The sequence below is a fragment of the Pseudophryne corroboree genome, chromosome 1 (assembly GCF_028390025.1).
Source record: "Pseudophryne corroboree isolate aPseCor3 chromosome 1, aPseCor3.hap2, whole genome shotgun sequence".
In the NCBI taxonomy this organism is placed as follows: Eukaryota; Metazoa; Chordata; class Amphibia; order Anura; family Myobatrachidae; genus Pseudophryne; species Pseudophryne corroboree.
In genome coordinates, this window is record NC_086444.1 from 1031649292 (window position 1) to 1031673455 (window position 24164).

Sequence of the window (24164 nt, forward strand, 5' to 3'; positions counted from 1 at the left end):
ATGGTTACTTTCCATGTAAGATACTTCAGCTCCACCGATTTGAGCGGCTCAAACCAATGGGATTTGAGAAAATCCAAGACTACATTAAGATCCCACGGTGCCACTGGGGGCACAACCGGGGGCTGTATATGTAGTACTCCTTTTACAAAAGTCTGGACTTCAGGAACTGAAGCCAATTCTTTCTGGAAGAAAATCGACAGGGCCGAAATTTGAACCTTAATGGACCCCAATTTGAGGCCCATAGACAATCCTGTTTGCAGGAAATGTAGGAATCGACCCAGTTGAAATTCCTCCGTGGGGGCCTTCCTGGCCTCACACCACGCAACATATTTTCTCCAAATGCGGTGATAATGTTGTGCAGTCACCTCCTTCCTGGCTTTTACCAGTGTAGGAATGACCTCTTCCGGAATGCCTTTTTCCTTTAGAATTCGGCGTTCAACCGCCATGCCGTCAAACGCAGCCGCGGTAAGTCTTGGAATAGACACGGTCCCTGCTGAAGCAGGTCCCGTCTTAGAGGTAGAGGCCACGGATCCTCCGTGAGCATCTCTTGAAGTTCCGGGTACCAAGTTCTTCTTGGCCAATCCGGAGCCACTAGTATCGTTCTTACTCCCTTTTGCCGTATAATTCTCAGTACTTTTGGTATGAGAGGCAGAGGAGGGAACACATACACTGACTGGAACACCCACGGTGTTACCAGAGCGTCCACAGCTATTGCCTGAGGATCTCTTGACCTGGCGCAATACCTGTCCAGTTTTTTGTTGAGGCGGGACGCCATCATATCCACCATTGGTTTTTCCCAACGGTTCACAATCATGTGGAAGACTTCTGGATGAAGTCCCCACTCTCCCGGGTGTAGATCGTGTCTGCTGAGGAAGTCTGCTTCCCAGTTGTCCACTCCCGGAATGAATACTGCTGACAGTGCTATCACATGATCTTCCGCCCAGCGAAGAATCCTTGCAGCTTCTGCCATTGCTGTCCTGCTTCTTGTGCCGCCCTGTCTGTTTACGTGGGCGACTGCCGTGATGTTGTCCGACTGGATCAACACCGGCTGACCCTGAAGCAGGGGTTTTGCCAGACTTAGAGCATTGTAAATCGCTCTTAGCTCCAGTATATTTATGTGAAGAGACATCTCCAGGCTTGACCATACTCCCTGGAAGTTTCTTCCTTGTGTGACCGCTCCCCAGCCTCTCAGACTGGCATCCGTGGTCACCAGGACCCAGTCCTGTATGCCGAATCTGCGGCCCTCTAACAGATGAGCACTCTGCAACCACCACAGAAGAGACACCCTTGTCCGTGGCGATAAGGTTATCCGCTGATGCATCTGCAGATGCGATCCGGACCATTTGTCCAGCAGATCCCACTGAAAAGTTCGTGCGTGGAATCTGCCGAATGGAATCGCTTCGTAAGAAGCCACCATCTTTCCCAGGACTCTTGTGCATTGATGCACAGACACTGTCCCTGGTTTTAGGAGGTTCCTGACAAGTTCGGATAACTCCCTGGCTTTCTCCTCCGGAAGAAACACCTTTTTCTGAACCGTGTCCAGAATCATTCCCAGGAACAGCAGACGTGTCGTCGGGGTCAACTGAGATTTTGGAAAATTCAGAATCCACCCGTGTTGTTGCAGCACTAGTTGGGTTAGTGCTACTCCGTCTTCCAGCTGTTCTCTGGACCTTGCCCTTATCAGGAGATCGTCCAAGTAAGGGATAATTAATACGCCTCTTCTTCGTAGAAGGATCATCATTTCGGCCATTACCTTGGTAAAGACCCGAGGTGCCGTGGACAATCCAAACGGCAGCGTCTGAAACTGATAATGACAGTTTTGCACCACGAACCTGAGGTACCCTTGATGTGAAGGGCAATTTGGGACATGCAGGTAAGCATCCTTTATGTCCAGGGACACCATAAAGTCCCCTTCTTCCAGATTCGCTATCACTGCTCTGAGTGACTCCATCTTGAACTTGAATTTTTGTATGTACAGGTTCAAAGATTTCAGATTTAGAATAGGTCTTACCGAGCCGTCCGGCTTCGGTACCACAAATAGCGTGGAGTAATACCCCTTTCCCTGGTGTAGGAGGGGTACCTTGACTATCACCTGCTGAGCAAACAGCTTGTGAATGGCTTCCAATACCGTCGCCCTGTCTGAGGGAGACGTTGGCAAAGCAGACTTTAGGAACCGGCGAGGGGGAGACTTCTCGAATTCCAACCTGTAACCCTGAGATACTACCTGCAGAATCCAGGGGTCCACCTGTGAGCAAGCCCACTGTGCGCTGAAATTCTTGAGTCGACCCCCCACCGTTCCTGAGTCCGCTTGTAAGGCCCCAGCGTCATGCTGAGGGCTTTGCAGAACCCTGGGAGGGCTTCTGTTCCTGGGCAGGGGCTGCTTGCTGCCCTCTCTTACCCCTTCCTCTGCCCCGAGGCAGATATGACTGTCCTTTTGTCCGCTTGTTCTTATAGGAACGAAAGGACTGCGGCTGAAAAGACGGTGTCTTTTTCTGTTGGGAGGGGGTCTGAGGTAAAAAAGGGGATTTTCCGGCAGTTGCCGTGGCCACCAGATCCGATAGACCGACGCCAAATAATTCCTCCCCTTTATACGGCAATACTTCCATATGTCGTTTGGAATCCGCATCACCTGACCACTGTCGCGTCCATAAACTCCTTCTGGCAGATATGGACATCGCATTTACTCTCGATGCCAGAGTGCAAATATCTCTCTGCGCATCTCGCATATAAAGGAAAGCATCCTTTAATTGCTCTATAGTCAATAAAATTCTGTCCCTATCCAGGGTATCAATATTTTCAGTCAGGGAATCCAACCAGACGACCCCAGCACTGCACATCCAGGCTGAGGCGATGGCTGGTCGCAGTATAACACCAGTATGTGTGTATATACTTTTTAGGGTAGTTTCCAGTCTCCTATCCGCTGGATCCTTGAGGGCGGCCGTATCAGGAGACGGTAACGCCACTTGTTTTGATAAGCGTGTGAGCGCCTTATCCACCCTAGGGGGTGTTTCCCAGCGCGCCCTAACCTCTGGCGGGAAAGGGTATAATGCTAATAACTTTTTTGAAATTAGCATTTTTCTATCTGGGTTAACCCACGCTTCATCACATACATCATTTAATTCCTCTGATTCAGGAAAAACTACAGGTAGTTTTTTCACCCCCCACATAATACCCCTTTTTGTGGTACTTGCAGTATCAGAGATATGCAAAGCCTCCTTCATTGCCGTGATCATATAACGTGTGGCCCTACTTGAAAATACGTTTGTTTCATCACCGTCGACACTAGATTCAGTGTCTGTGTCTGGGTCTGTGTCGACCGACTGAGGTAAAGGGCGCTTTACAGCCCCTGACGGTGTCTGAGACGCCTGGGCAGGTACTAACTGGTTTGCCGGCCGTCTCATGTCGTCAACTGATTTTTGTAATATGCTGACATTATCACGTAATTCCATAAACAAAGCCATCCATTCCGGTGTCGACTCCCTGGGGGGTGACATCACCATTATCGGCAATTGCTCTGCCTCCACGCCAACATCGTCCTCATACATGTCGACACACACGTACCGACACACAGCAGACACACAGGGAATGCTCTTATCGAAGACAGGACCCCACTAGCCCTTTGGGGAGACAGAGGGAGAGTTTGCCAGCACACACCCAAGCGCTATAATATATATGGGAACAACCTTATATAAGTGTTGTTCCTTATAGCAGCTTAAATATATCCAATATATCGCCAAAAAATGCCCCCCCTCTCTGTTTTACCCTGTTTCTGTAGTGCAGTGCAGGGGAGAGTCCTGGGAGCCTTCCTCACAGCGGAGCTGAGCAGGAAAATGGCGCTGTGTGCTGAGGAGAATAAGCCCCGCCCCCTATTTCGGCGGGCTTTCCTCCCGTAGATTTAGATAAATGGCATGGGTTAAATACATACATATAGCCTTAATGGCTATATGTGATGTATTCTTTTGCCATAAGGTATTAAAATATTGCTGCCCAGGGCGCCCCCAGCAGCGCCCTGCACCCTCCGTGACCGCTTGGTGTGAAGTGTGTGACAACAATGGCGCACAGCTGCAGTGCTGTGCGCTACCTTCATGAAGACTGAAGAGCCTTCTGCCGCCTGTTTCCGGACCTTCAATCTTCAGCATCTGTAAGGGGGGTCGGCGGCGCGGCTCCGGGACGAACCCCAGGGTGAGACCTGTGTTCCGACTCCCTCTGGAGCTAATGGTGTCCAGTAGCCTAAGAATCCAATCCATCCTGCACGCAGGTGAGTTGAAATTCTCTCCCCTAAGTCCCTCGATGCAGTGAGCCTGTTGCCAGCAGGACTCACTGAAAATAAAAAACCTAAAAAACTTTTTCTAAGCAGCTCTTTAAGAGAGCCACCTAGATTGCACCCTGCTCGGACGGGCACAAAAACCTAACTGAGGCTTGGAGGAGGGTCATAGGGGGAGGAGCCAGTACACACCACCTAAAGCTTTATTTTTGTGCCCTGTCTCCTGCGGAGCCGCTATCCCCCATGATCCTGACGGAGTCCCCAGCATCCACTTAGGACGTTAGAGAAATAAGCAACAACTATATACAAGTCATGCAGAAATATGTCCGCACTGGGACGGGCGCCCAGCATCCTCTACGGACTAGGAGAAAAAGATTTACCGGTAGGTTTAAAATATTCTCTCTTACGTCCTAGAGGATGCTGGGGACTCCGTAAGGACCATGGGGATTATACCAAAGCTCCAAAATGGGCGGGAGAGTGCGGATGACTCTGCAACACCGATTGAGCAAACATGAGGTCCTCATCAGCCAGGGTATCAAACTTGTAGAATTTTGCAAAAGTGTTTGAACCCGACCAAGTAGCTGCTCGGCAAAGCTGTAAAGCCGAGACGCCTCGGACAGCCGCCCAAGAAGAGCCCACTTTCCTAGTGGAATGGGCCTTTACTGAATTTGGTAACGGCAATCCAGCCGTAGAATGAGCCTGCTGAATCGTGTTACAGATCCACCGATCAATAGTCTGCTTAGAAGCAGGAGCGCCAACCTTGTTGGCTGCATACAGTGCAAACAGTGGCTCTGTTTTCCTAATCCGAGCCGTCCTGGCTACGTACATTTTTAAGGCCCCGACTACATCAAGGGACTTGGAATACTCCAAGTCCCCCGTAGCCACAGGCACCACAATAGGTTGGTTCATATGAAATGATGACACCACCTTAGGCAAAAATTGAGGACGAGCCCTCAACTCAGCTCTATCCACATGGAAAAGGAGATAGGGGCTCTTATGAGACAAGGCCGCCAATTCGGACACCCGCCTTGCATATGCCAAGGCCAACAACATGACCACCTTCCAAGTGAGAAATTTTAATTCAACTGTTTGAAGAGGCTCACACCAGTGAGATTTTAGGAACTGTAACACCACGTTAAGGTCCCATGGTGCCACTGGGGGCACAAAAGGAGGCTGGATGTGGAGCACTCCCTTTACAAAAGTCTGGACTTCTGGGAGTGTTACAGAGTAACTCCATTATATACATTTTAGGGACATATATTATCATACAAGGAATGAATTGATAATATTGGGTTCTGTAACCTGAAGCCTAATTAACATCCCTACACTGTAGCCTTGGCCAGTTAGCATTTAAATAACCAAGCTCACATGGCCAGCTCAGCCCACTGATACAGCTAGCCCACATGCTGTGAAAGACACACCCACAGGTTGCAGGTATACCTGAGCACTTGAAATCAGAGGGCTCTCTCCCAAAACCACTGAGGCAGATGTACAGTAGCTGCACACAGCTACAAAGCCTCCAGAAGCATGAATTGCTCATCACCAGGACCGATCTCCTTACTAAGGCTAAGTATTGTATACACATGGCTTAATGGCATAGAATAGTTAAATATGTGTTTGTGGTAAAGTAGTTGTGAAACGATTGGCATAGAATAGTTAATTTGTAAATACATTTGACATTAAGGGGAGAGAGTTTTTTATAGGTCAGTGCGCTTAGTCTAACGTCCAAATGTTCCTTTGAAGGAAGGGGTCGTCAGAAAGTCCTGCTGTTTGGACTTAGTCGGTCGTGGATGCTCCGTCAATGAACACCTCCCAAGCTTCTTTGGTGGCTGCTCAGTTCTTCAAAATATGACTTGGGTATGTTCAGTCATGCAATTCTGTGAGGGCAGGGGAGAAGAACAAGCGCCATATGGTGTAGTATTTTAAATAAATAGGAGTAGTAAATACGTATATAAAATGTAAGTACCGGATGGATTCTTGAGATCAGGCCTGTCTGTCTCACTAAATTCTTTGTAGCTGTTCCACACCTATATGTTAGGAGACAAAGATCATCGCCATATAGTGTAGTAACCTCGGATATATCTTGGGGAACCCTCCCCTATATTTCATGCGTACCAAAAAAAAGATTCAATATAGCATATAGGATATACTTATATCCAGGTAGATCAAGTCGGTCCAATATGATGTAATGGCTAAATCAATCGCCTGCTACTGCCTTATATAGCAATATCAATAAAATTTTTAATCAACAGAAATAATATACAAATTCAAATAAAAATAAAATAAATCAAGAATCTTAGCTGAATGGTCTAGGCAGTAGGCAGGTCAGTCTCAACGCGTTTCACCTCCAGGGCTTCCTCAGGAGAATACATCATATCAAAAAGTCCACATATTTATAGTAGCTTTCAGTTTCGTTTAGCCGATACTTCCGGTTCGCGTCATTTCCGGAACCGGAAGTGCTCGGTCCGACTTTCATTATAAATGCATGGATGGCTGAACATTTATCATTAAATTACATTGGTGGTGCAGTGTTAATATAATCATGAGAGCAGTCTATATAAACCAAGCAGATCGGACATACAGTCCGTGTGCTCCGTGAAACCGGAAGTGGCGCGGCTCGTCCCGGCCGCTGCCGCGTCACTTCCGGTTAGACTACAGAACCAGCGTGCGTTCCAGCAGTGTTGCTGAGCACATCCTGTTATTGGTTGGCAGGCTGGATGGCGGAAATACCATAGGTATCGTCATGAGTGTATTTTAGAGTGATAGAGAAACCAGAATCGTAACGGATACTCAGCAGCAATTAATGTAAATAAATAATATAAATGTACACAGTATACATATGTAAAATGAATTAAAATACATAAATAATTTAGAGATAAAGGGTATAAATAAAAGTGCCAGATAAATATATATACATAAAAATATAGATATAAAAATACATATAAAATACAAAAATTATATGTATGTACAAATAAATATATATATATAAATATATATGAAAACAATTAATATTACACATTGATATACAAATAAACCATCAGCCCAAGTATATTTCTTATGGTGGGGTCTATATTACGTGCTTGTGCGTCATAAGTTGTAGGGCGCAGAAATCCAAATTTATGCCCATATAATAGCCGTAGCCAGACATGTTATGCACAGATAGTTAAATAATTCAATGATCCCAGGGAAGATTAGTACTCATCTTAAGTAACGCTTTGGGTCCTACAGTACGAGTTACATTTAAAAAAAAAAAAAAAAAGGAGCTATTTCTCAGGGAGCCCGTGGCACATGCTAGAATGGAGCTTCAATGTACCTCATAGGAAGGGGGCAATCTCGTAGCCTTCATTATGGCCATATGGTTGGAGGGTGTTTAGAGTAAAAATCCAGTACATCTCCCTCTGAGATAACTTTTTCAGTAGATCCCCCCCTCTAGGCCCTAGTTTGACGTGTTCAATGGCTCTGAAGGTAAATGTTTCCAAGCTGGAGTTGTGAGTTTCAGTGAAATGTCTGGAGAGCGGGTGGCTTTCTATTTTGTTTTTAATGTTACGTACATGTTCTTGAATGCGAAGTTTGAGAAGTCTTTTGGTCTTTCCCACATACTTAAGATGGCATCCACACTCTATCACGTATATAACCGAGGACGTGTTGCAATTAATGAAGTCTTTCATATTGAATCCTTTAGTTTGTTCAGAGTTAAAAAAGGATCTCCTATTTGGGTGGACAAATTTGCACATGATGCAATGTCCACATTTGAACATGCCTTTACATCTGGGAAGACTCGTAGTTGTGGTCCCCTTGTTTTTTATCATGCTTGGTGCCAAGATTTCCTTGAGATTCCGGGACTTTCTGAATAAAACTTGTGGGCGTTCTGGTAGGATTTCTCTCAGCACAGGATCTAATTTTTTTAAAATGTAACTCGTACTGTAGGACCCAAAGCGTTACTTAAGATGAGTACTAATCTTCCCTGGGATCATTGAATTATTTAACTATCTGTGCATAACATGTCTGGCTACGGCTATTATATGGGCATAAATTTGGATTTCTGCGCCCTACAACTTATGACGCACAAGCACGTAATATAGACCCCACCATAAGAAATATACTTGGGCTGATGGTTTATTTGTATATCAATGTGTAATATTAATTGTTTTCATATATATTTATATATATATATATTTATTTGTACATACATATAATTTTTGTATTTTATATGTATTTTTATATCTATATTTTTATGTATATATATTTATCTGGCACTTTTATTTATACCCTTTATCTCTAAATTATTTATGTATTTTAATTCATTTTACATATGTATACTGTGTACATTTATATTATTTATTTACATTAATTGCTGCTGAGTATCCGTTACGATTCTGGTTTCTCTATCACTCTAAAATACACTCATGACGATACCTATGGTATTTCCGCCATCCAGCCTGCCAACCAATAACAGGATGTGCTCAGCAACACTGCTGGAACGCACGCTGGTTCTGTAGTCTAACCGGAAGTGACGCGGCAGCGGCCGGGACGAGCCGCGCCACTTCCGGTTTCACGGAGCACACGGACTGTATGTCCGATCTGCTTGGTTTATATAGACTGCTCTCATGATTATATTAACACTGCACCACCAATGTAATTTAATGATAAATGTTCAGCCATCCATGCATTTATAATGAAAGTCGGACCGAGCACTTCCGGTTCCGGAAATGACGCGAACCGGAAGTATCGGCTAAACGAAACTGAAAGCTACTATAAATATGTGGACTTTTTGATATGATGTATTCTCCTGAGGAAGCCCTGGAGGCGAAACGCGTTGAGACTGACCTGCCTACTGCCTAGACCATTCAGCTAAGATTCTTGATTTATTTTATTTTTATTTGAATTTGTATATTATTTCTGTTGATTAAAAATTTTATTGATATTGCTATATAAGGCAGTAGCAGGCGATTGATTTAGCCATTACATCATATTGGACCGACTTGATCTACCTGGATATAAGTATATCCTATATGCTATATTGAATCTTTTTTTTGGTACGCATGAAATATAGGGGAGGGTTCCCCAAGATATATCCGAGGTTACTACACTATATGGCGATGATCTTTGTCTCCTAACATATAGGTGTGGAACAGCTACAAAGAATTTAGTGAGACAGACAGGCCTGATCTCAAGAATCCATCCGGTACTTACATTTTATATACGTATTTACAACTCCTATTTATTTAAAATACTACACCATATGGCGCTTGTTCTTCTCCCCTGCCCTCACATTTGACATTAAGGTTAATGATACTTGTGCAATTATGTGATTGTTATGTGTTGGTGATAATACTCTATGAAATCTGTAATGAATTGGAACAGTAGACAATCTGTAGCATAGCATTCCTGGTATACATTTGTGGATGGTGATTTATAACAGATTGTAGTGGTTTTATATAGTGCATCTTGCTGAAATATAGCACTTGCTTGTAGCAATGGCAGGCTGATACTTGTGGTTACCTGGTGATCTGGTCTTGTGATGGTTCATATAATATGGACAGTATACAATATGCTCTGGTTATTGAGATACTGTTTTGGCTTGGAATTGTGAAAGGTGATTAGATGGCTTGGAATTGTAAAATCAGCACATATGCATTATGTTGAAGCTTATACATTTTGCAATATAGTGGAGTCTTATGGCTTCTGCTATGTGACTATGGCATAGCAAAGAATGCCATGTGTTTGAACTTGCACACTTAAAATGGCTGCTTGCATTCCCTTTTGAACCATATGTTACAGACTTTGGAATCATGGGAGTTTTCCCAAAATAGAGTCTAGCTTCTGTCCCATGCGGTCTGTGGACAATGCAGCCACATGCTGCCCCTCCCCCACTCACACACAAACACACACACATACATATACCAAAACCAATCCCCTAAGGTATTTCTCTAAGATATATATTGTTTCCTATAGATCAATAAATCTAGGATTTAGCCGAGTGCTTTGAGTGATATCTCCCCAGTAATAAATAAATAAATATATATATATATATATAAATAAATATATATATATATATATATATATATATATATATATATATATATACACACACACACACACACACACACAGTACATACATACATATTCACACTTCTTTCATCCTGTTCTTTTCTTATATAGTTTAAATCTGTGAAACTATTATATGGTGACTTGCATTGTATTTGACCAATACTGTTTAATGATAAAAGTGAATTCTATGAGTAGCAATTGTTTGTTGAAATACATTCTTATGATTTACATTCTATATGACTGGCGGGCATTCTTATATGAACAGAATATTCCTAATGATTTAAAGATACATATGTCTAGATGCAACCTCTGCGGGTTTGTTAATAAAAGGTACACAATTAGTGATGAACTATTATAAATCACTAAAGGGTTAAAATTATACATTTGCTTCAAAGATATGAAATATAGTAATATAATACAAGCAATAGAATCATACAGAGAAAAGGAGGGGAATAGAGAAGGAAAAGGTACACCCCTTACCATGACCCCTTATCAGGGAGAGAAGCCAATTCCTTCTGGAAGAATATAGATAGGGCCGAAATCTGTACCTTAATGGAGCCTAACTTTAGGCCCATATCCACTCCTGTCTGTAGAAAGTGGAGAAAACGGCCCAAGTTGAAATCTTCCGTAGGAGCATTCTTGGCTTCACACCAAGATACATATTTCCTCCAAATACGGTGATAATGTTTTGCCGTCACCTCCTTCCTAGCCTTTATCAGAGTAGGGATGACTTCCTCCGGAATACCTTTCCCAGCTAGGATTCGGTGTTCAACCGCCATGCCGTCAAACGTAACCGCGGTAAGTCTTGGAACACGCAGGGCCCCTGCTGCAACAGGTCCTCCCTGAGAGGAAGAGGCCATGGATCTTCTGTGAGCATCTCCTGAAGATCTGAATACCAGGCCCTTCGAGGCCAATCTGGAACAATGAGTATTGTCTGCACTCTTTTTCATCTTATGATTTTCAATATTTTTGAGATGAGAGGAAGAGAAGGGAACACATAGACCGACTGAAACACCCATGGTGTCACCAGGGCGTCCACCGCTACTGCCTTGGGGTCCCTTGACCTGGCACAATACCTCCAAAGCTTCTTGTTGAGGCGTGACGCCATCATGTCTATTTGAGGAAGTCCCCAAAGACTTGTTATCTCTGCAAAAACTTCTTGATGAAGTCCCTACTCTCCTGGATGGAGATCGTGTCTGCTGAGGAAGTCTGCTTCCCAGTTATCCACTCCCGGAATGAAGACTGCTGACAGAGCGCTTACGTGATTTTCTGCCCAGCGCAGAATCTTGGTGGCTTCCGCCATTGCCACTCTGCTCCTTGTCCCGTCTTGGCGGTTTACATGAGCCACGGCTGTGACGTCTGATTGAATCAGAACCGGTAGGTCGCGAAGAAGATTCTACGCTTGTCGAAGGCCGTTGTATATGACCCTTAATTCCAGTATGTTGATGTGTAGACAAGCCTCTTGGCTTGACCATAGTTCCTGAAAATTCCTTCCCTGTGTGACTACTCCCCATCCTCGGAGGCTCGCGTCCGTGGTCACCAGAACCCAGTCTTGAATGCCGAACCTGTGACCCTCTAGAAGGTGAGCACTCTGCAGCCACCACAGGAGAGACACCCTGGCCCTGGGGGACAGGGTTATTTTCTGATGCACTTGAAGATGGGACCCGGATCACTTGTCCAGAAGGTCCCACTGAAAAAGTCCTCGCATGAAACCTGCCGAAGGGGATGGCCTCGTAGGTCGCCACCATTTTCCCCAGTACTCGAGTGAATTGATGTACTGACACTCTCTTCGGTTTTAACAGGTCTCTGACCATCTTCTGGAGTTCCTGGGCTTTTTCCACCGGGAGAAAAACCCTCTTTTGTACTGTGTCCAGAATCATGCCTAAGAACGACAGCCGAGTCGTAGGAACCAACTGTGACTTTGGTAGATTAAGAATCCAGCCATGCTGTTGCAGCACTCTCAGGGAGAGCGACACGCTTTTCTGCAACTGTTCCTTTGATCTCGCTTTTATCAGGAGATCGTCCAAGTACGGGATAATTGTGACTCCTTGCCTGCGCAGGAGCACCATCATTTCCGCCATTATCTTGGTGAAAACTCTCGGGGCCGTGGAAAGCCCAAATGGCAACGTCTGAAACTGGTAATGACAGTCCTGTACAGCGAATCTCAGGTTTGCCTGATGAGGAGGATATATGGGGACGTGAAGGTATGCATCCTTTATATCTAGTCACACCATAAAATCCCCCCCTTCCAGGCTGGAGCTAACCGCCCTGAGCGATTCCATCTTGAACTTGAAACTTTTTAAAGTACAGGTTTAGGGATTTTAAATTCAGAATGGGTCTGACCGAGCCATCCGGTTTCGGGACCACAAACAGGGTTGAATAGTACCCCTTTCCCTGTTGAATCAGGGGAACCTTGATAATCACTTGCTGTTGACACAGCTTTTGAATTGCCGCTAAAACTATCTCCCTCTCTGGGGGAGAAGTTGGTAAAGCCAATTTGAAGAATCGGCGAGGAGGAACGTCTTCGAATTCCAGCTTGTAGCCTTGGGATACAATTTCCATCGCCCAAGGATCCACGTCCGACTGAACCCAGTCGTGGCTGAAAAGTCGAAGACGTGCCCCCACCGGCGCAGACTCCCTCAGTGGAGCCCCAGCGTCATGCAGTGGATTTAGTAGAGGCCGGGGAGGACTTCTGCTCCTGGGAACTAGCCGTAGCAGGCATTCTTTTCCCTCTACCCTTACCTCTGGCGAGGAAGGAAGAGCCCCGACCTCTTCTGGACTTATGCGACCGAAATGACTGCATTTGATACTGTGGTGCTTTCTTTTGCTGTGGGGGAACATAAGACAAAAAATAAGAATTTACTTACCGATAATTCTATTTCTCGGAGTCCGTAGTGGATGCTGGGGTTCCTGAAAGGACCATGGGGAATAGCGGCTCCGCAGGAGACAGGGCACAAAAGTAAAGCTTTCCGATCAGGTGGTGTGCACTGGCTCCTCCCCCTATGACCCTCCTCCAAGCCAGTTAGGTACTGTGCCCGGACGAGCGTACACAATAAGGGAGGAATTTTGAATCCCGGGTAAGACTCATACCAGCCACACCAATCACATCGTACAACTTGTGATCTAAACCCAGTTAACAGTATGATAACAGCGGAGCCTCTGAAAAGATGGCTCACAACAATAATAACCCGATTTTTGTAACTATGTACAAGTATTGCAGATAATCCGCACTTGGGATGGGCGCCCAGCATCCACTACGGACTCCGAGAAATAGAATTATCGGTAAGTAAATTCTTATTTTCTCTATCGTCCTAGTGGATGCTGGGGTTCCTGAAAGGACCATGGGGATAATACCAAAGCTCCCAAACGGGCGGGAGAGTGCGGATGACTCTGCAGCCCCGAATGAGAGAACTCCAGGTCCTCCTTAGCCAGGGTATCAAATTTGTAGGATTTTACAAACGTGTTTGCCCCTGACTAAATAACCGCTCGGCAAAGTTGTAAAGCCGAGACCCCTCGGGCAGCCGCCCAAGATGAGCCCACCTTCCTTGTGGAATGGGCATTTACATATTTTGGCTGTGGCAGGCCTGCCACAGAATGTGCAAGCTGAAATGTATTACACATCCAACTAGCAATAGTCTGCTTAAAAGCAAGAGCACCCAGTTTGTTGGGTGCATACAGGATAACAGCAAGTCAGTTTTCCTGACTCCAGCCGTCCTGGAACCCATATTTTCAGGGCCCTGACAACATCCAGCAACTTGGAATCCTCCAAGTCCCTAGCAGGTGCAAGGCACCACAATAAGCTGGTTCAGGTGAAACACTGACACCACCTTAGGGAGAGAACTGGGGACGAGTCCGCAGCTCTGCCCTGTCCGAATGGACAAACAAATATGGGCTTTTTTGAGAAAAAAACCACCAATTTGACACTCGCCTGGTCCAGGCCAGGGCCAAGAACATGGTCACTTTTCATGTGAGATGCTTCAAATCCACAGATTTGACTGGTTTTAAACCAATGTGATTTGAAGAATCCCAGAACTACGTTGAGATCCCACAGTGCCACTGGAGGCACAAAAGAGGGTTGTATATGCAATACTCCCTTGACAAAGTTCTGGACTTCAGGAACTGAAGCCAATTCTTTCTGGAAGAAAATTGACAGGGCCGAAATTTGAACCTTAATGGACCCCAATTTGAGGCCCATAGACACTCCTGTTTGCAGGAAATGCAGGAATCGACCGAGTTGAAATTTCTTTGTGGGGCCTTCCTGGCCTCACACCACGCAACATATTTTCGCCACATGTGGTGATAATGTTGTGCGGTCACCTCCTTTCTGGCTTTGACCAGGGTAGGAATGACCTCTTCCGGAATGCCTTTTTCCCTTAGGATCCGGCGTTCCACCGCCATGCCAACAAACGCAGCTGCGGTAAGTCTTGGAACAGACATGGTACTTGCTGAAGCAAGTCCCTTCTTAGCGGCAGAGGCCATAAGACCTCTGTAAACATCTCTTGAAGTTCCGGGTACCAAGTCCTTCTTGGCCAATCCGGAGCCATGAGTATAGTTCTTACTCCTCTACGTCTTATAATTCTCAGCACCTTAGGTATGAGAAGCAGAGGAGGGAACACGTACACCGACTGGTACACCCACGGTGTTACCAGAACGTCCACAGCTATTGCCTGAGGGTCTCTTGACCTGGCGCAATACCTGTCCCGTTTTTTGTTCAGACGGGACGCCATCATGTCCACCTTTGGTATTTCCCAACGGTTTACAATCATGTGGAAAAAACTTCCCGATGAAGTTTCCACTCTCCCGGGTGGAGGTCGTGCCTGCTGAGGAAGTCTGCTTCCCAGTTTCCATTCCCGGGATGAAACACTGCTGACAGTGCTATCACATGATTTTCCGCCCAGCGAAAAGTCCTTGCAGTTTTTGCCATTGCCCTCCTGCTTCTTGTGTCGCCCTGTCTGTTTACGTGGGCGACTGCCGTGATGTTTTTCCCACTGGATCAATACCGGCTGACCTTGAAGCAGAGGTCTTGCTAAGCTTAGAGCATTATAAATTTACCCTTAGCTCCAGTATATTTATGTGGAGAAAAGTCTCCAGACTTGATCACACTCCCTGGAAATTTTTTCCTTGTGTGACTGCTCCCCAGCCTCTCGGGCTGGGCTCCGTGGTCACCAGCATCCAATCCTGAATGCCGAATCTGCGGCCCTCTAGAAGATGAGCACTCTATAACCACCACAGGAGAGACACCCTTGTCCTTGGATATAGGGTTATCCGCTGATGCATCTGAAGATGCGATCCGGACCATTTGTCCAGCAGATCCCACTGAAAAGTTCTTGCGTGAAATCTGCCGAATGGAATTGCTTCGTAGGAAGCCACCATTTTCTACCAGGACCCTTGTGCAATGATGCACTGTTTTTAGGAGGTTCCTGACTAGCTCGGATAACTCCCTGGCTTTCTCTTTCGGGAGAAACACCTTTTTCTGGACTGTGTCCAGAATCATCCCTAGGCACAGCAGACGTGTCGTCGGGATCAGCTGCGATTTTGGAATATTTAGAATCCACCCGTGCTGTTGTAGCAGTATCCGAGATAGTGCTACTCCTACCTCCAACTGTTCCCTGGACTATGCCCTTATCAGGAGATCGTCCAAGTAAGGGATAATTAAGACGCCTTTTCTTCGAAGAAGAATCATCATTTCGGCCATTACCTTAGTAAAGACCCGGGGTGCCGTGGACAATCCAAACGGCAGCGTCTGAAACTGATAGTGACAGTTCTGCACCACGAACCTGAGGTACCCTTAGTGAGAAGGGCAAATTTGGGACATAGAGGTAAGCATCCCTGATGTCCCGGGACACTATATAGTCCCCTTCTTCCTGTTCGTTATCACTGCTCTGAGTGACTCCATCTTGATTTGAACCTTTGTAAGTGTTCAAAAATTTTTTAGATTTAGAATAAGTCTCACCTAGCCTTCTGGCTTCAGTACCACAATATAGTGTGGAATAATACCCCTTTTCTTGTAGTAGGAGGGGTAATTTAATCACCTGCTGGGAATACAGCTTGTGAATTTTTTCCCATACTGCCTCCTTGTCGGAGGGAGACCTTGGTAAAGCAGACTTCAGGAGCCTGCGAAGGGGAAACGTCTCGACATTCCAATCTGTACCCCTGGGATACTACTTGTAGGATCCAGGGGTCCTGTACTGTCTCAGCGCCATGCTGAGAACTTGTCAGAAGCGGTGGAACGCTTCTGTTCCTGGGAATGGGCTGCCTGCTGCAGTCTTCTTCCCTTTCCTCTATCCCTGGGCAGATATGATCTTATAGGGACGAAAGGACTGAGGCTGAAAAGACGGTGTCTTTTTCTGCAGAGATGTGACTTAGGGTAAAAACGGTGGATTTTCCAGCAGTTGCCGTGGCCACCAGGTCCGATGGACCGACCCCAAATAACTCCTCTTCCTTTATACGGCAATACACCTTTGTGCCGTTTGGAATCTGCATCACCTGACCACTGTCGTGTCCATAACATCTTCTGGCAGTTATGGACATCGCATTTACTCTTGATGCCAGAGTGCAAATATCCCTCTGTGCATCTCGCATATATAGAAATGCATCCTTTAAATGCTCTATAGTCAATAAAATACTGTCCCTGTCAAGGGTATCAATATTTTTAGTCAGGGAATCCGACCAAGCCACCCCAGCTCTGCCCATCCAGGCTGAGGCGATCGCTGGTCGCAGTATAACACCAGTATGTGTGTATATACTTTTTATGATATTTTCCAGCCTCCTGTCAGCTGGTCCTTGAGGACGGCCCTATCTATAGACGGTACCGCCACTTGTTTTGATAAGCGTGAGCGCCTTATCCACCCTAAGGGGTGTTTCCCAACGCGCCCTAACTTCTGGCGGGAAAGGGTATACCGCCCATAATTTTCTATCGGGGGGAACCCACGCATCATCACACACTTTATTTAATTTATCTGATTCAGGAAAAACTATGGTAGTTTTTTCACATCCCACATAATACCCTCTTTTGTGGTACTTGTAGTATCAGAAATATGTAACACCTCCTTCATTGCCTTTAACGTGTGGCCCTAATAAGGAATACGTTTGTTTATTCACCGTCGACACTGGATTCAGTGTCCCTGTCTGTGTCTGTGTCGACCGACTAAAGTAAACGGGCGTTTTAAAAACCCCTGACGGTGTTTTTGAGACGTCTGGACCGGTACTAATTGTTTGTCGGCCGTCTCATGTCGTCAACCGACCTTGCAGCGTGTTGACATTATCACGTAATTCCCTAAATAAGCCATCCATTCCGGTGTCGACTCCCTAGAGAGTGACATCACCATTACAGGCAATTGCTCCGCCTCCTCACCAACATCGTCCTCATACATGTCGACACACACGTACCGACACACAGCACACACACAGGGAATGCTCTGATAGAGGACAGGACCCACTAGCCCTTTGGAGAGACAGAGGGAGAGTTTGCCAGCACACACCAAAAACGCTATAATTATATAGGGACAACCTTATATAAGTGTTTTCCCTTATAGCATCTTTTTTATATATTTCTAACGCCAAATTAGTGCCCCCCCTCTCTGTTTTAACCCTGTTTCTGTAGTGCAGTGCAGGGGAGAGCCTGGGAGCCTTCCCTCCAGCCTTTCTGTGAGGGAAAATGGTTCTGTGTGCTGAGGAGATAGGCCCCGCCCCTTTTTCGGCGGCCTCGTCTCCCGCTCTTAACGGATTCTGGCAGGGGTTAAATATCTCCATATAGCCTCCGGAGGCTATATGTGAGGTATTTTTAGCCAAAATAGGTTTTCATTTGCCTCCCAGGGCGCCCCCCTCCCAGCGCCCTGCACCCTCAGTGACTGCCGTGTGAAGTGTGCTGAGAGGAAAATGGCGCACAGCTGCAGTGCTGTGCGCTACCTTTAGAAGACTGAGGAGTCTTCTGCCGCCGATTCTGGACCTCTTCTTATTTCAGCATCTGCAAGGGGGCCGGCGGCAAGGCTCCGGTGACCATCCAGGCTGTACCTGTGATCGTCCCTCTGGAGCTGATGTCCAGTAGCCAAGAAGCCAATCCATCCTGCACGCAGGTGAGTTCACTTCTTCTCCCCTAAGTCCCTCGTTGCAGTGATCCTGTTGCCAGCAGGACTCACTGTAAAATAAAAAACCTAAGCTAAACTTTTCTAAGCAGCTCTTTAGGAGAGCCACCTAGATTGCACCCTTCTCGGCCGGGCACAAAAATCTAACTGGCTTGGAGGAGGGTCATAGGGGGAGGAGCCAGTGCACACCACCTGATCGGAAAGCTTTACTTTTGTGCCCTGTCTCCTGCGGAGCCGCTATTCCCCATGGTCCTTTCAGGAACCCCAGCATCCACTAGGACGATAGAGAAAGGTAGATTTACCCGCGGTAGCTGTGGAAACCAGGTCCGTGAGACCTTCCCCAAACAAAACCTCACCCTTGTAAGGCAAAACTTCCATATGCCTTTTTGAGTCGGCATCACCCGTCCATTGGCGGGTCCACAGTGCTCGCCTAGCAGAAATCGCCATGGCGTTGGCTCTCGAACCTAGCAGCCCAACGCCTCTCTGAGCATCTCTCATATATAAGACTGCGTCTTTAATGTGACCTAAGGTCAATAAAATGGTATCCCTATCTAGGGTATCAATATCAGCTGACAAGGTATCTGTCCCAGCTGCTACAGCGCTACAAACCCAAGCCGATGCTATTGCCGGTCTGAGTAAAGCACCCGTATGTGTATATATTGATTTTAAAGTCGTTTCCTGTCTGCGATCAGCAGGATCCTTGAGGGCTGCCGTGTCTGGAGACGGTAGCGCCACCTTCTTGGATAAGCGCGTTAAAGCCTTGTCCACCCTGGGCGAGGATTCCCACCGTACCCTGTCCTGTGCAGGGAAAGGATACGCCATAAGAAATCTTTTGGGAATCTGCAGTTTCTTGTCTGGAGATACCCAAGCCTTTTCAAATAACGCATTCAGCTCATGAGATGGGCGAAAGGTTACCTCAGGTTTCTTTTCATTAAACATGTGTACCCTCGTGTCAGGGACAGAGGGGGTCATCTGTGATATGCAAAACATCTTTTATTGCAATAATCATATAATTAATGCTTTTGGCCACCCTTGGGTGTAACCTCGTATCATCGTAGTCGACACTGGAGTCAAAATCAGTGTCGGTATCAGTGTCTGCTATTTGGAATAGGGGACGTTTTTGAGACCCTGAAGAGCCCTGTGACACCGTCAAAGCCATTGATTGACTCCCTGTATTATCCCTGGACTCTGCTTTGTCTAATCTCTTATGTAACAAGGTCACATTTGCATTTAAAACATTCCACATGTCCAATCAGGTGTCGGCATTGCAGACGGAGACACCACAATCATCTGCTCCACCTCCTCCTTAGATGAGCCTTCCGCTTCAGACATGCCGACACATGCGTACCGACACCCCCACAAACACAGGGATATATTTATATGGAGACAGTTCCCCAATAAGGCCCTTTGGAGAGACAGAGAGAGAGTATGAACTGACACTGGAAATAAGATTCCCAGATAAACAGCGCTTTTATATAATTATATGTATATATCTATACACTCACTGCGCCTTACAAGTGCCCCCCCCCCCCCCCCCCTCTTTTTTGCCCTGTGTCACAGTGTTCAGCAGGGGAGAGTCCGGGGAGCCAGCTTCTCTGCAGTGTGCTGTGGAGAAAATGGCGCTGGTTAGTGCTGTGGGATCAAGCTCCGCCCCCTCAGCGGCGCGCTTCGGTCCCGCTCAATTTTTTAATACTGGTGGGGGATTATAATATATATTGCCTCCTCAGCCTATATATGCCTGTTAGCCAGTCCTAGAGGTTGATTATTGCTGCCCAGGGCACCCCCCCCTGCGCCCTGCACCCATCCGTGCCTGTAGTGTGTGCTGTGTGTGGGAGCAGAAGACTTCAGATCTTCTCTGAGGTAACGCTGCGCGTTACCTCAGAGAAGATCTGAAGTCTTCTGCCGCCTTTGAAGTCTTCTTTCTTCTTATACTCACCCGGCTTCTATCTTCCGGCTCTGTGAGGACGACGGCGGCGCGGCTCCGGGACGAACGGCGAGGATGAGACCTGCGTTCTGACCCTCTGGAGCGAATGGTGTCCAGTAGCCTAAGAAGCAGAGCCTATCATTTAAGTAGGGCTGCTTCTCTCTCCTCAGTCCCACGATGCAGGGAGCCTGTTGCCAGCAGTGCTTCCTGAAAATAAAAAACCTAACCTAATTCTTTTTCAGAGAAACTCAGTAGAGCTCCCCTGTAATGCACCCAGTCTCCTCTGGGCACAGGATCTAGCGGAGGTCTGGAGGAGGGGCATAGAGGGAGGAGCTAGTGCACACCCATCTAAAGTTCTTTATAGTGCCCATGTCTCCTGCGGAGCCAGTCTATACCCCATGGTCCTTACGGAGTCACCAGCATCCTCTAGGACGTAAGAGAAATGATTATAATAATAATAATAAATACATCCTGTCAAAGGATTTTTGACTGTACATCAGTGAATATTAAATAAACACAATGTAACTTACGCAATGATTTCACCTTTCACGTCAATCAAACGTTTCCTTTTTCTTCCAATTTCTAACTGTATCTGTGGAACATATAAAATTATCCAAACCATTAGGCCTGATAGGAGAGTTCTACAGACCGACATCTTGCACTAGGTATAAATAAACCAAAGTGTCACAAGAAGTGTAAATACACTGTAGCATAATATTATTTATATATATTTATATATATATATATATATATATATATATATATATATATATATATATATATATATATATATAGTCATTTATATTGTGTGTGTGTATGTATATACAGATGTAGCCATGCTCATCTTTGCTGCGAGACGGCTTTCTACATGGTGCACCGGGTTTTGACTATTGGAAGCCGGCAACCGCTCCATTAATTCCATTCAAAATTAAAGAGATCGCCGGCTGCAAATAGTCAAAGCCCAGCGCGCCATGCAGAAAACAGTATTGCAGCAAAGATGAACATGGCTACATCTGTATATAAACACACCAGACAAAATAATGTGGAATGTGGAAAGATAAGTGGTATATGTTCAACGACGTGGGACGTGACCATGCGTGTAGATGGTGACACAAACTATTGCATGATCATTGTAAACGTGTTGATATAATGCGAATTTGTTGAGATATTGTTTCTTTCAGACAGCAACAGCTGAACAGGTAACCATATAAAGAGAATCTGCAGAAAAGTCAACGCACTGAGGCAGGCGCCCAATATCCCTTATGGACTACGAGAAAAGGATTTACTGGCAGGTAATTAAAATCCTATTTTCTCTAGCATCCATAAGGGATATTGGTGAGACTTCGTATGATGGGGACATCCCAAAGCTTCCAGAACGTGCGGAGACTGCTGCAGCACCGCCTGCCCAAACTGGGTATCCTCTTTGGCCAGGGTATCAAACTTGTAGAACTTCACAAAGGTGTTCTTCCCTGACCAGGTAGCAGCTCGGGAATAGTTGCAAGGCCGAGACTCCTCGGGCAGCCGCCCAGGAAGAGCCGACCGATCTTGTAGAGTGGGCTGTCAGAGACTTAGGAACAGGTAAGGCTGCCGACACATAGGCCTTTTGGATAATAAGCCTAAGCCAACAAGCAATGGACTGTTTCGAAGCAGGACAATGCTTTTATGCGCATCACAGAGCACGAACAAGGAATCCTTAAAAAAAAGAAAAAAAAAAAGGCTTCTTTCCTCAAACCTATTTTTAATAAGAAAGATCCATACTGGTAAACCTTAAGTCGTGGATTGTATCTACACTCTGACTGTTTAACCAACACAATGTATTATTCTAATGACTATTCTTAAGTGTAATCATCGGCTACCTCTTAACCAATCAATGCAGTATGGAGAGACTGAGATACCTTTTAGGGCTTGGTTGTATCATATTGGTTTAATAATCTTGAAGGGATGGGGTTTTGGGAAATCTGGGAATCGTATCCAGAATGTGGTGTCGTGACAACACGGTAATCTGACCAACTTCCTAATAATACGAGTTATCTTCTGTACCAATACTTACTCGTAGTGAATGGGCTGCTAAGTAAAAACGGGATTTTATATACAAACGGTTGGATTCTGAACCATTTATTAAAATATGAGATTGGACTTTTAATATTGACGATATGCTATGTTATATTACGGACTGGCAAATACCATGTCCTTTTGCCCGGACTGTGACATCATAACTGGTTTCTTAGTACAGGTGGAGTATCCCATAGCCAAATATTCCGAAATACGGAATATTCCGAAATACGGACTTTTCTGAGGGAGAGTGAGATAGTGAAACCTTTGTTTTCTGATGGCTCAATGTACACAAACTTTGTTTAATACACAAAGTTATTAAAAATATTGTATTAAATGACCTTCAGGCTGTATGTATAAGGTGTATATGAAACATAAATGAATTGTGTGAATGTACTGTAGACACGCTTTGTTTAATGCACAAAGTTATAAAAATTATTGGCTAAAATGACCTTCAGGTTGTGTGTATAAGGTGTATATGTAACAAATGCATTCGGTGCTTATATTTAGTTCCCATCACCATGATACCTCATTATGGTATGCAATTATTCCAAAATACGGAAAAATCCCATATCCAAAATACCTCTGGTCCCAAGCATTTTGGATAAGGGAGACTCAACCTGTAACATAATACACTTCCCGATGTAGCAGCTACTCACAGTATAGGAGGCAGATCAGAGACGTTTGTTTTGTTGCTTAGCAACATAACCTATTTCCTGTTCTGGTATCCAATCGTAGTATACATGGTTGCTTAGCAATGGACTAACACATTGCGGCTGAATCTCCGATTAGAACAGGAGATTATGAGATCGGACTCGCTGTGCTGACGATATGTCAGCTACGAGTTCTGTCAGTACTGTGTCCCACCCGCCGCATTATCACACTCAAAGGGGAGTGTGTTTCTCAGGATCATTCAGATCTCAGGATCTGGTTACAGAGATATCACGGGATTAGAATACGGCACGGCCCTAACTCAGCCGCTATGCAAGTAATACGAATGCTGCTTGTTACTCCACCTACGAATCCATATGTCATTAGTGACGGAATCCCTGGCCGGATATAAATAGAGGTCTGACCCAAAGTGCACTGACCGTGATGAAGCCTTCAGGTGAAACACGTGTAGGAGGAACCCAGGGACTCCAGTTGTGCGCACACCAGGTCCCTGCATCATACTCGGCAGCAGCACCCACTTCCGCAGCAATATAGTTAAAGGTAACAAATCTCCATTCTCTTACTTCAACTATATTCCCAGGGAATAGTGAGGATCTCCTCTTTTGGTATTGCTTACCCTACCTCCACCAAAAGGGAATATAGCAAGTGTCTCCCAGTATATCATCTTTTGTAACTACAGAGGCATTCACTGCCAAGTGGCACATGCCCAATGAGTGCAATCAGTGTATTGGAACGGAGACCATTTCCTTTTCCTCTTTTCTCTTACACTCTCCATATAGAGATTTATAACGCTGTGGAATACCTACCAGAACAATATGTTCAGTATGAAATTATATTAAGGGTATAAAGTGCTGCTGCCTGAGAATGTGTGTGTATACATTTGTTCACACATTTATGTTTTGATGTTTTAATTATCACCCTAGATCAGGGATATATTTATATGCTAAATTGTATTTAATTTCTATAGAAAGGCATTATCCTCTTATCTATACTAACTTTCCGCACTCTCATCAGCCCCAATCTTAGGGCTGACAGAAGATGCAGGGGATATCTTTTAACCACAACGGTTATAACGGACTCTCATTGGCCATGCTCTGCTGACGAGCAACATGGTCAA

The 24164-nt window shown here is 45.5% G+C and overlaps 1 protein-coding gene across 3 annotated transcripts in view; it reads right to left on the bottom strand.

Moving 5' to 3' along the window:
- CENPU (centromere protein U) overlaps nucleotides 1–24164 on the bottom strand; it is a 213461-nt gene that overhangs the window by 56154 nt on the left and 133143 nt on the right. For all 3 annotated transcript variants that reach the window (XM_063920726.1, XM_063920727.1, XM_063920728.1), the window contains one exon: nucleotides 20854–20915. In XM_063920726.1, the coding sequence (XP_063776796.1) occupies nucleotides 20854–20915 (62 nt within the window). The remainder of the gene's footprint in view (nucleotides 1–20853; nucleotides 20916–24164) is intronic.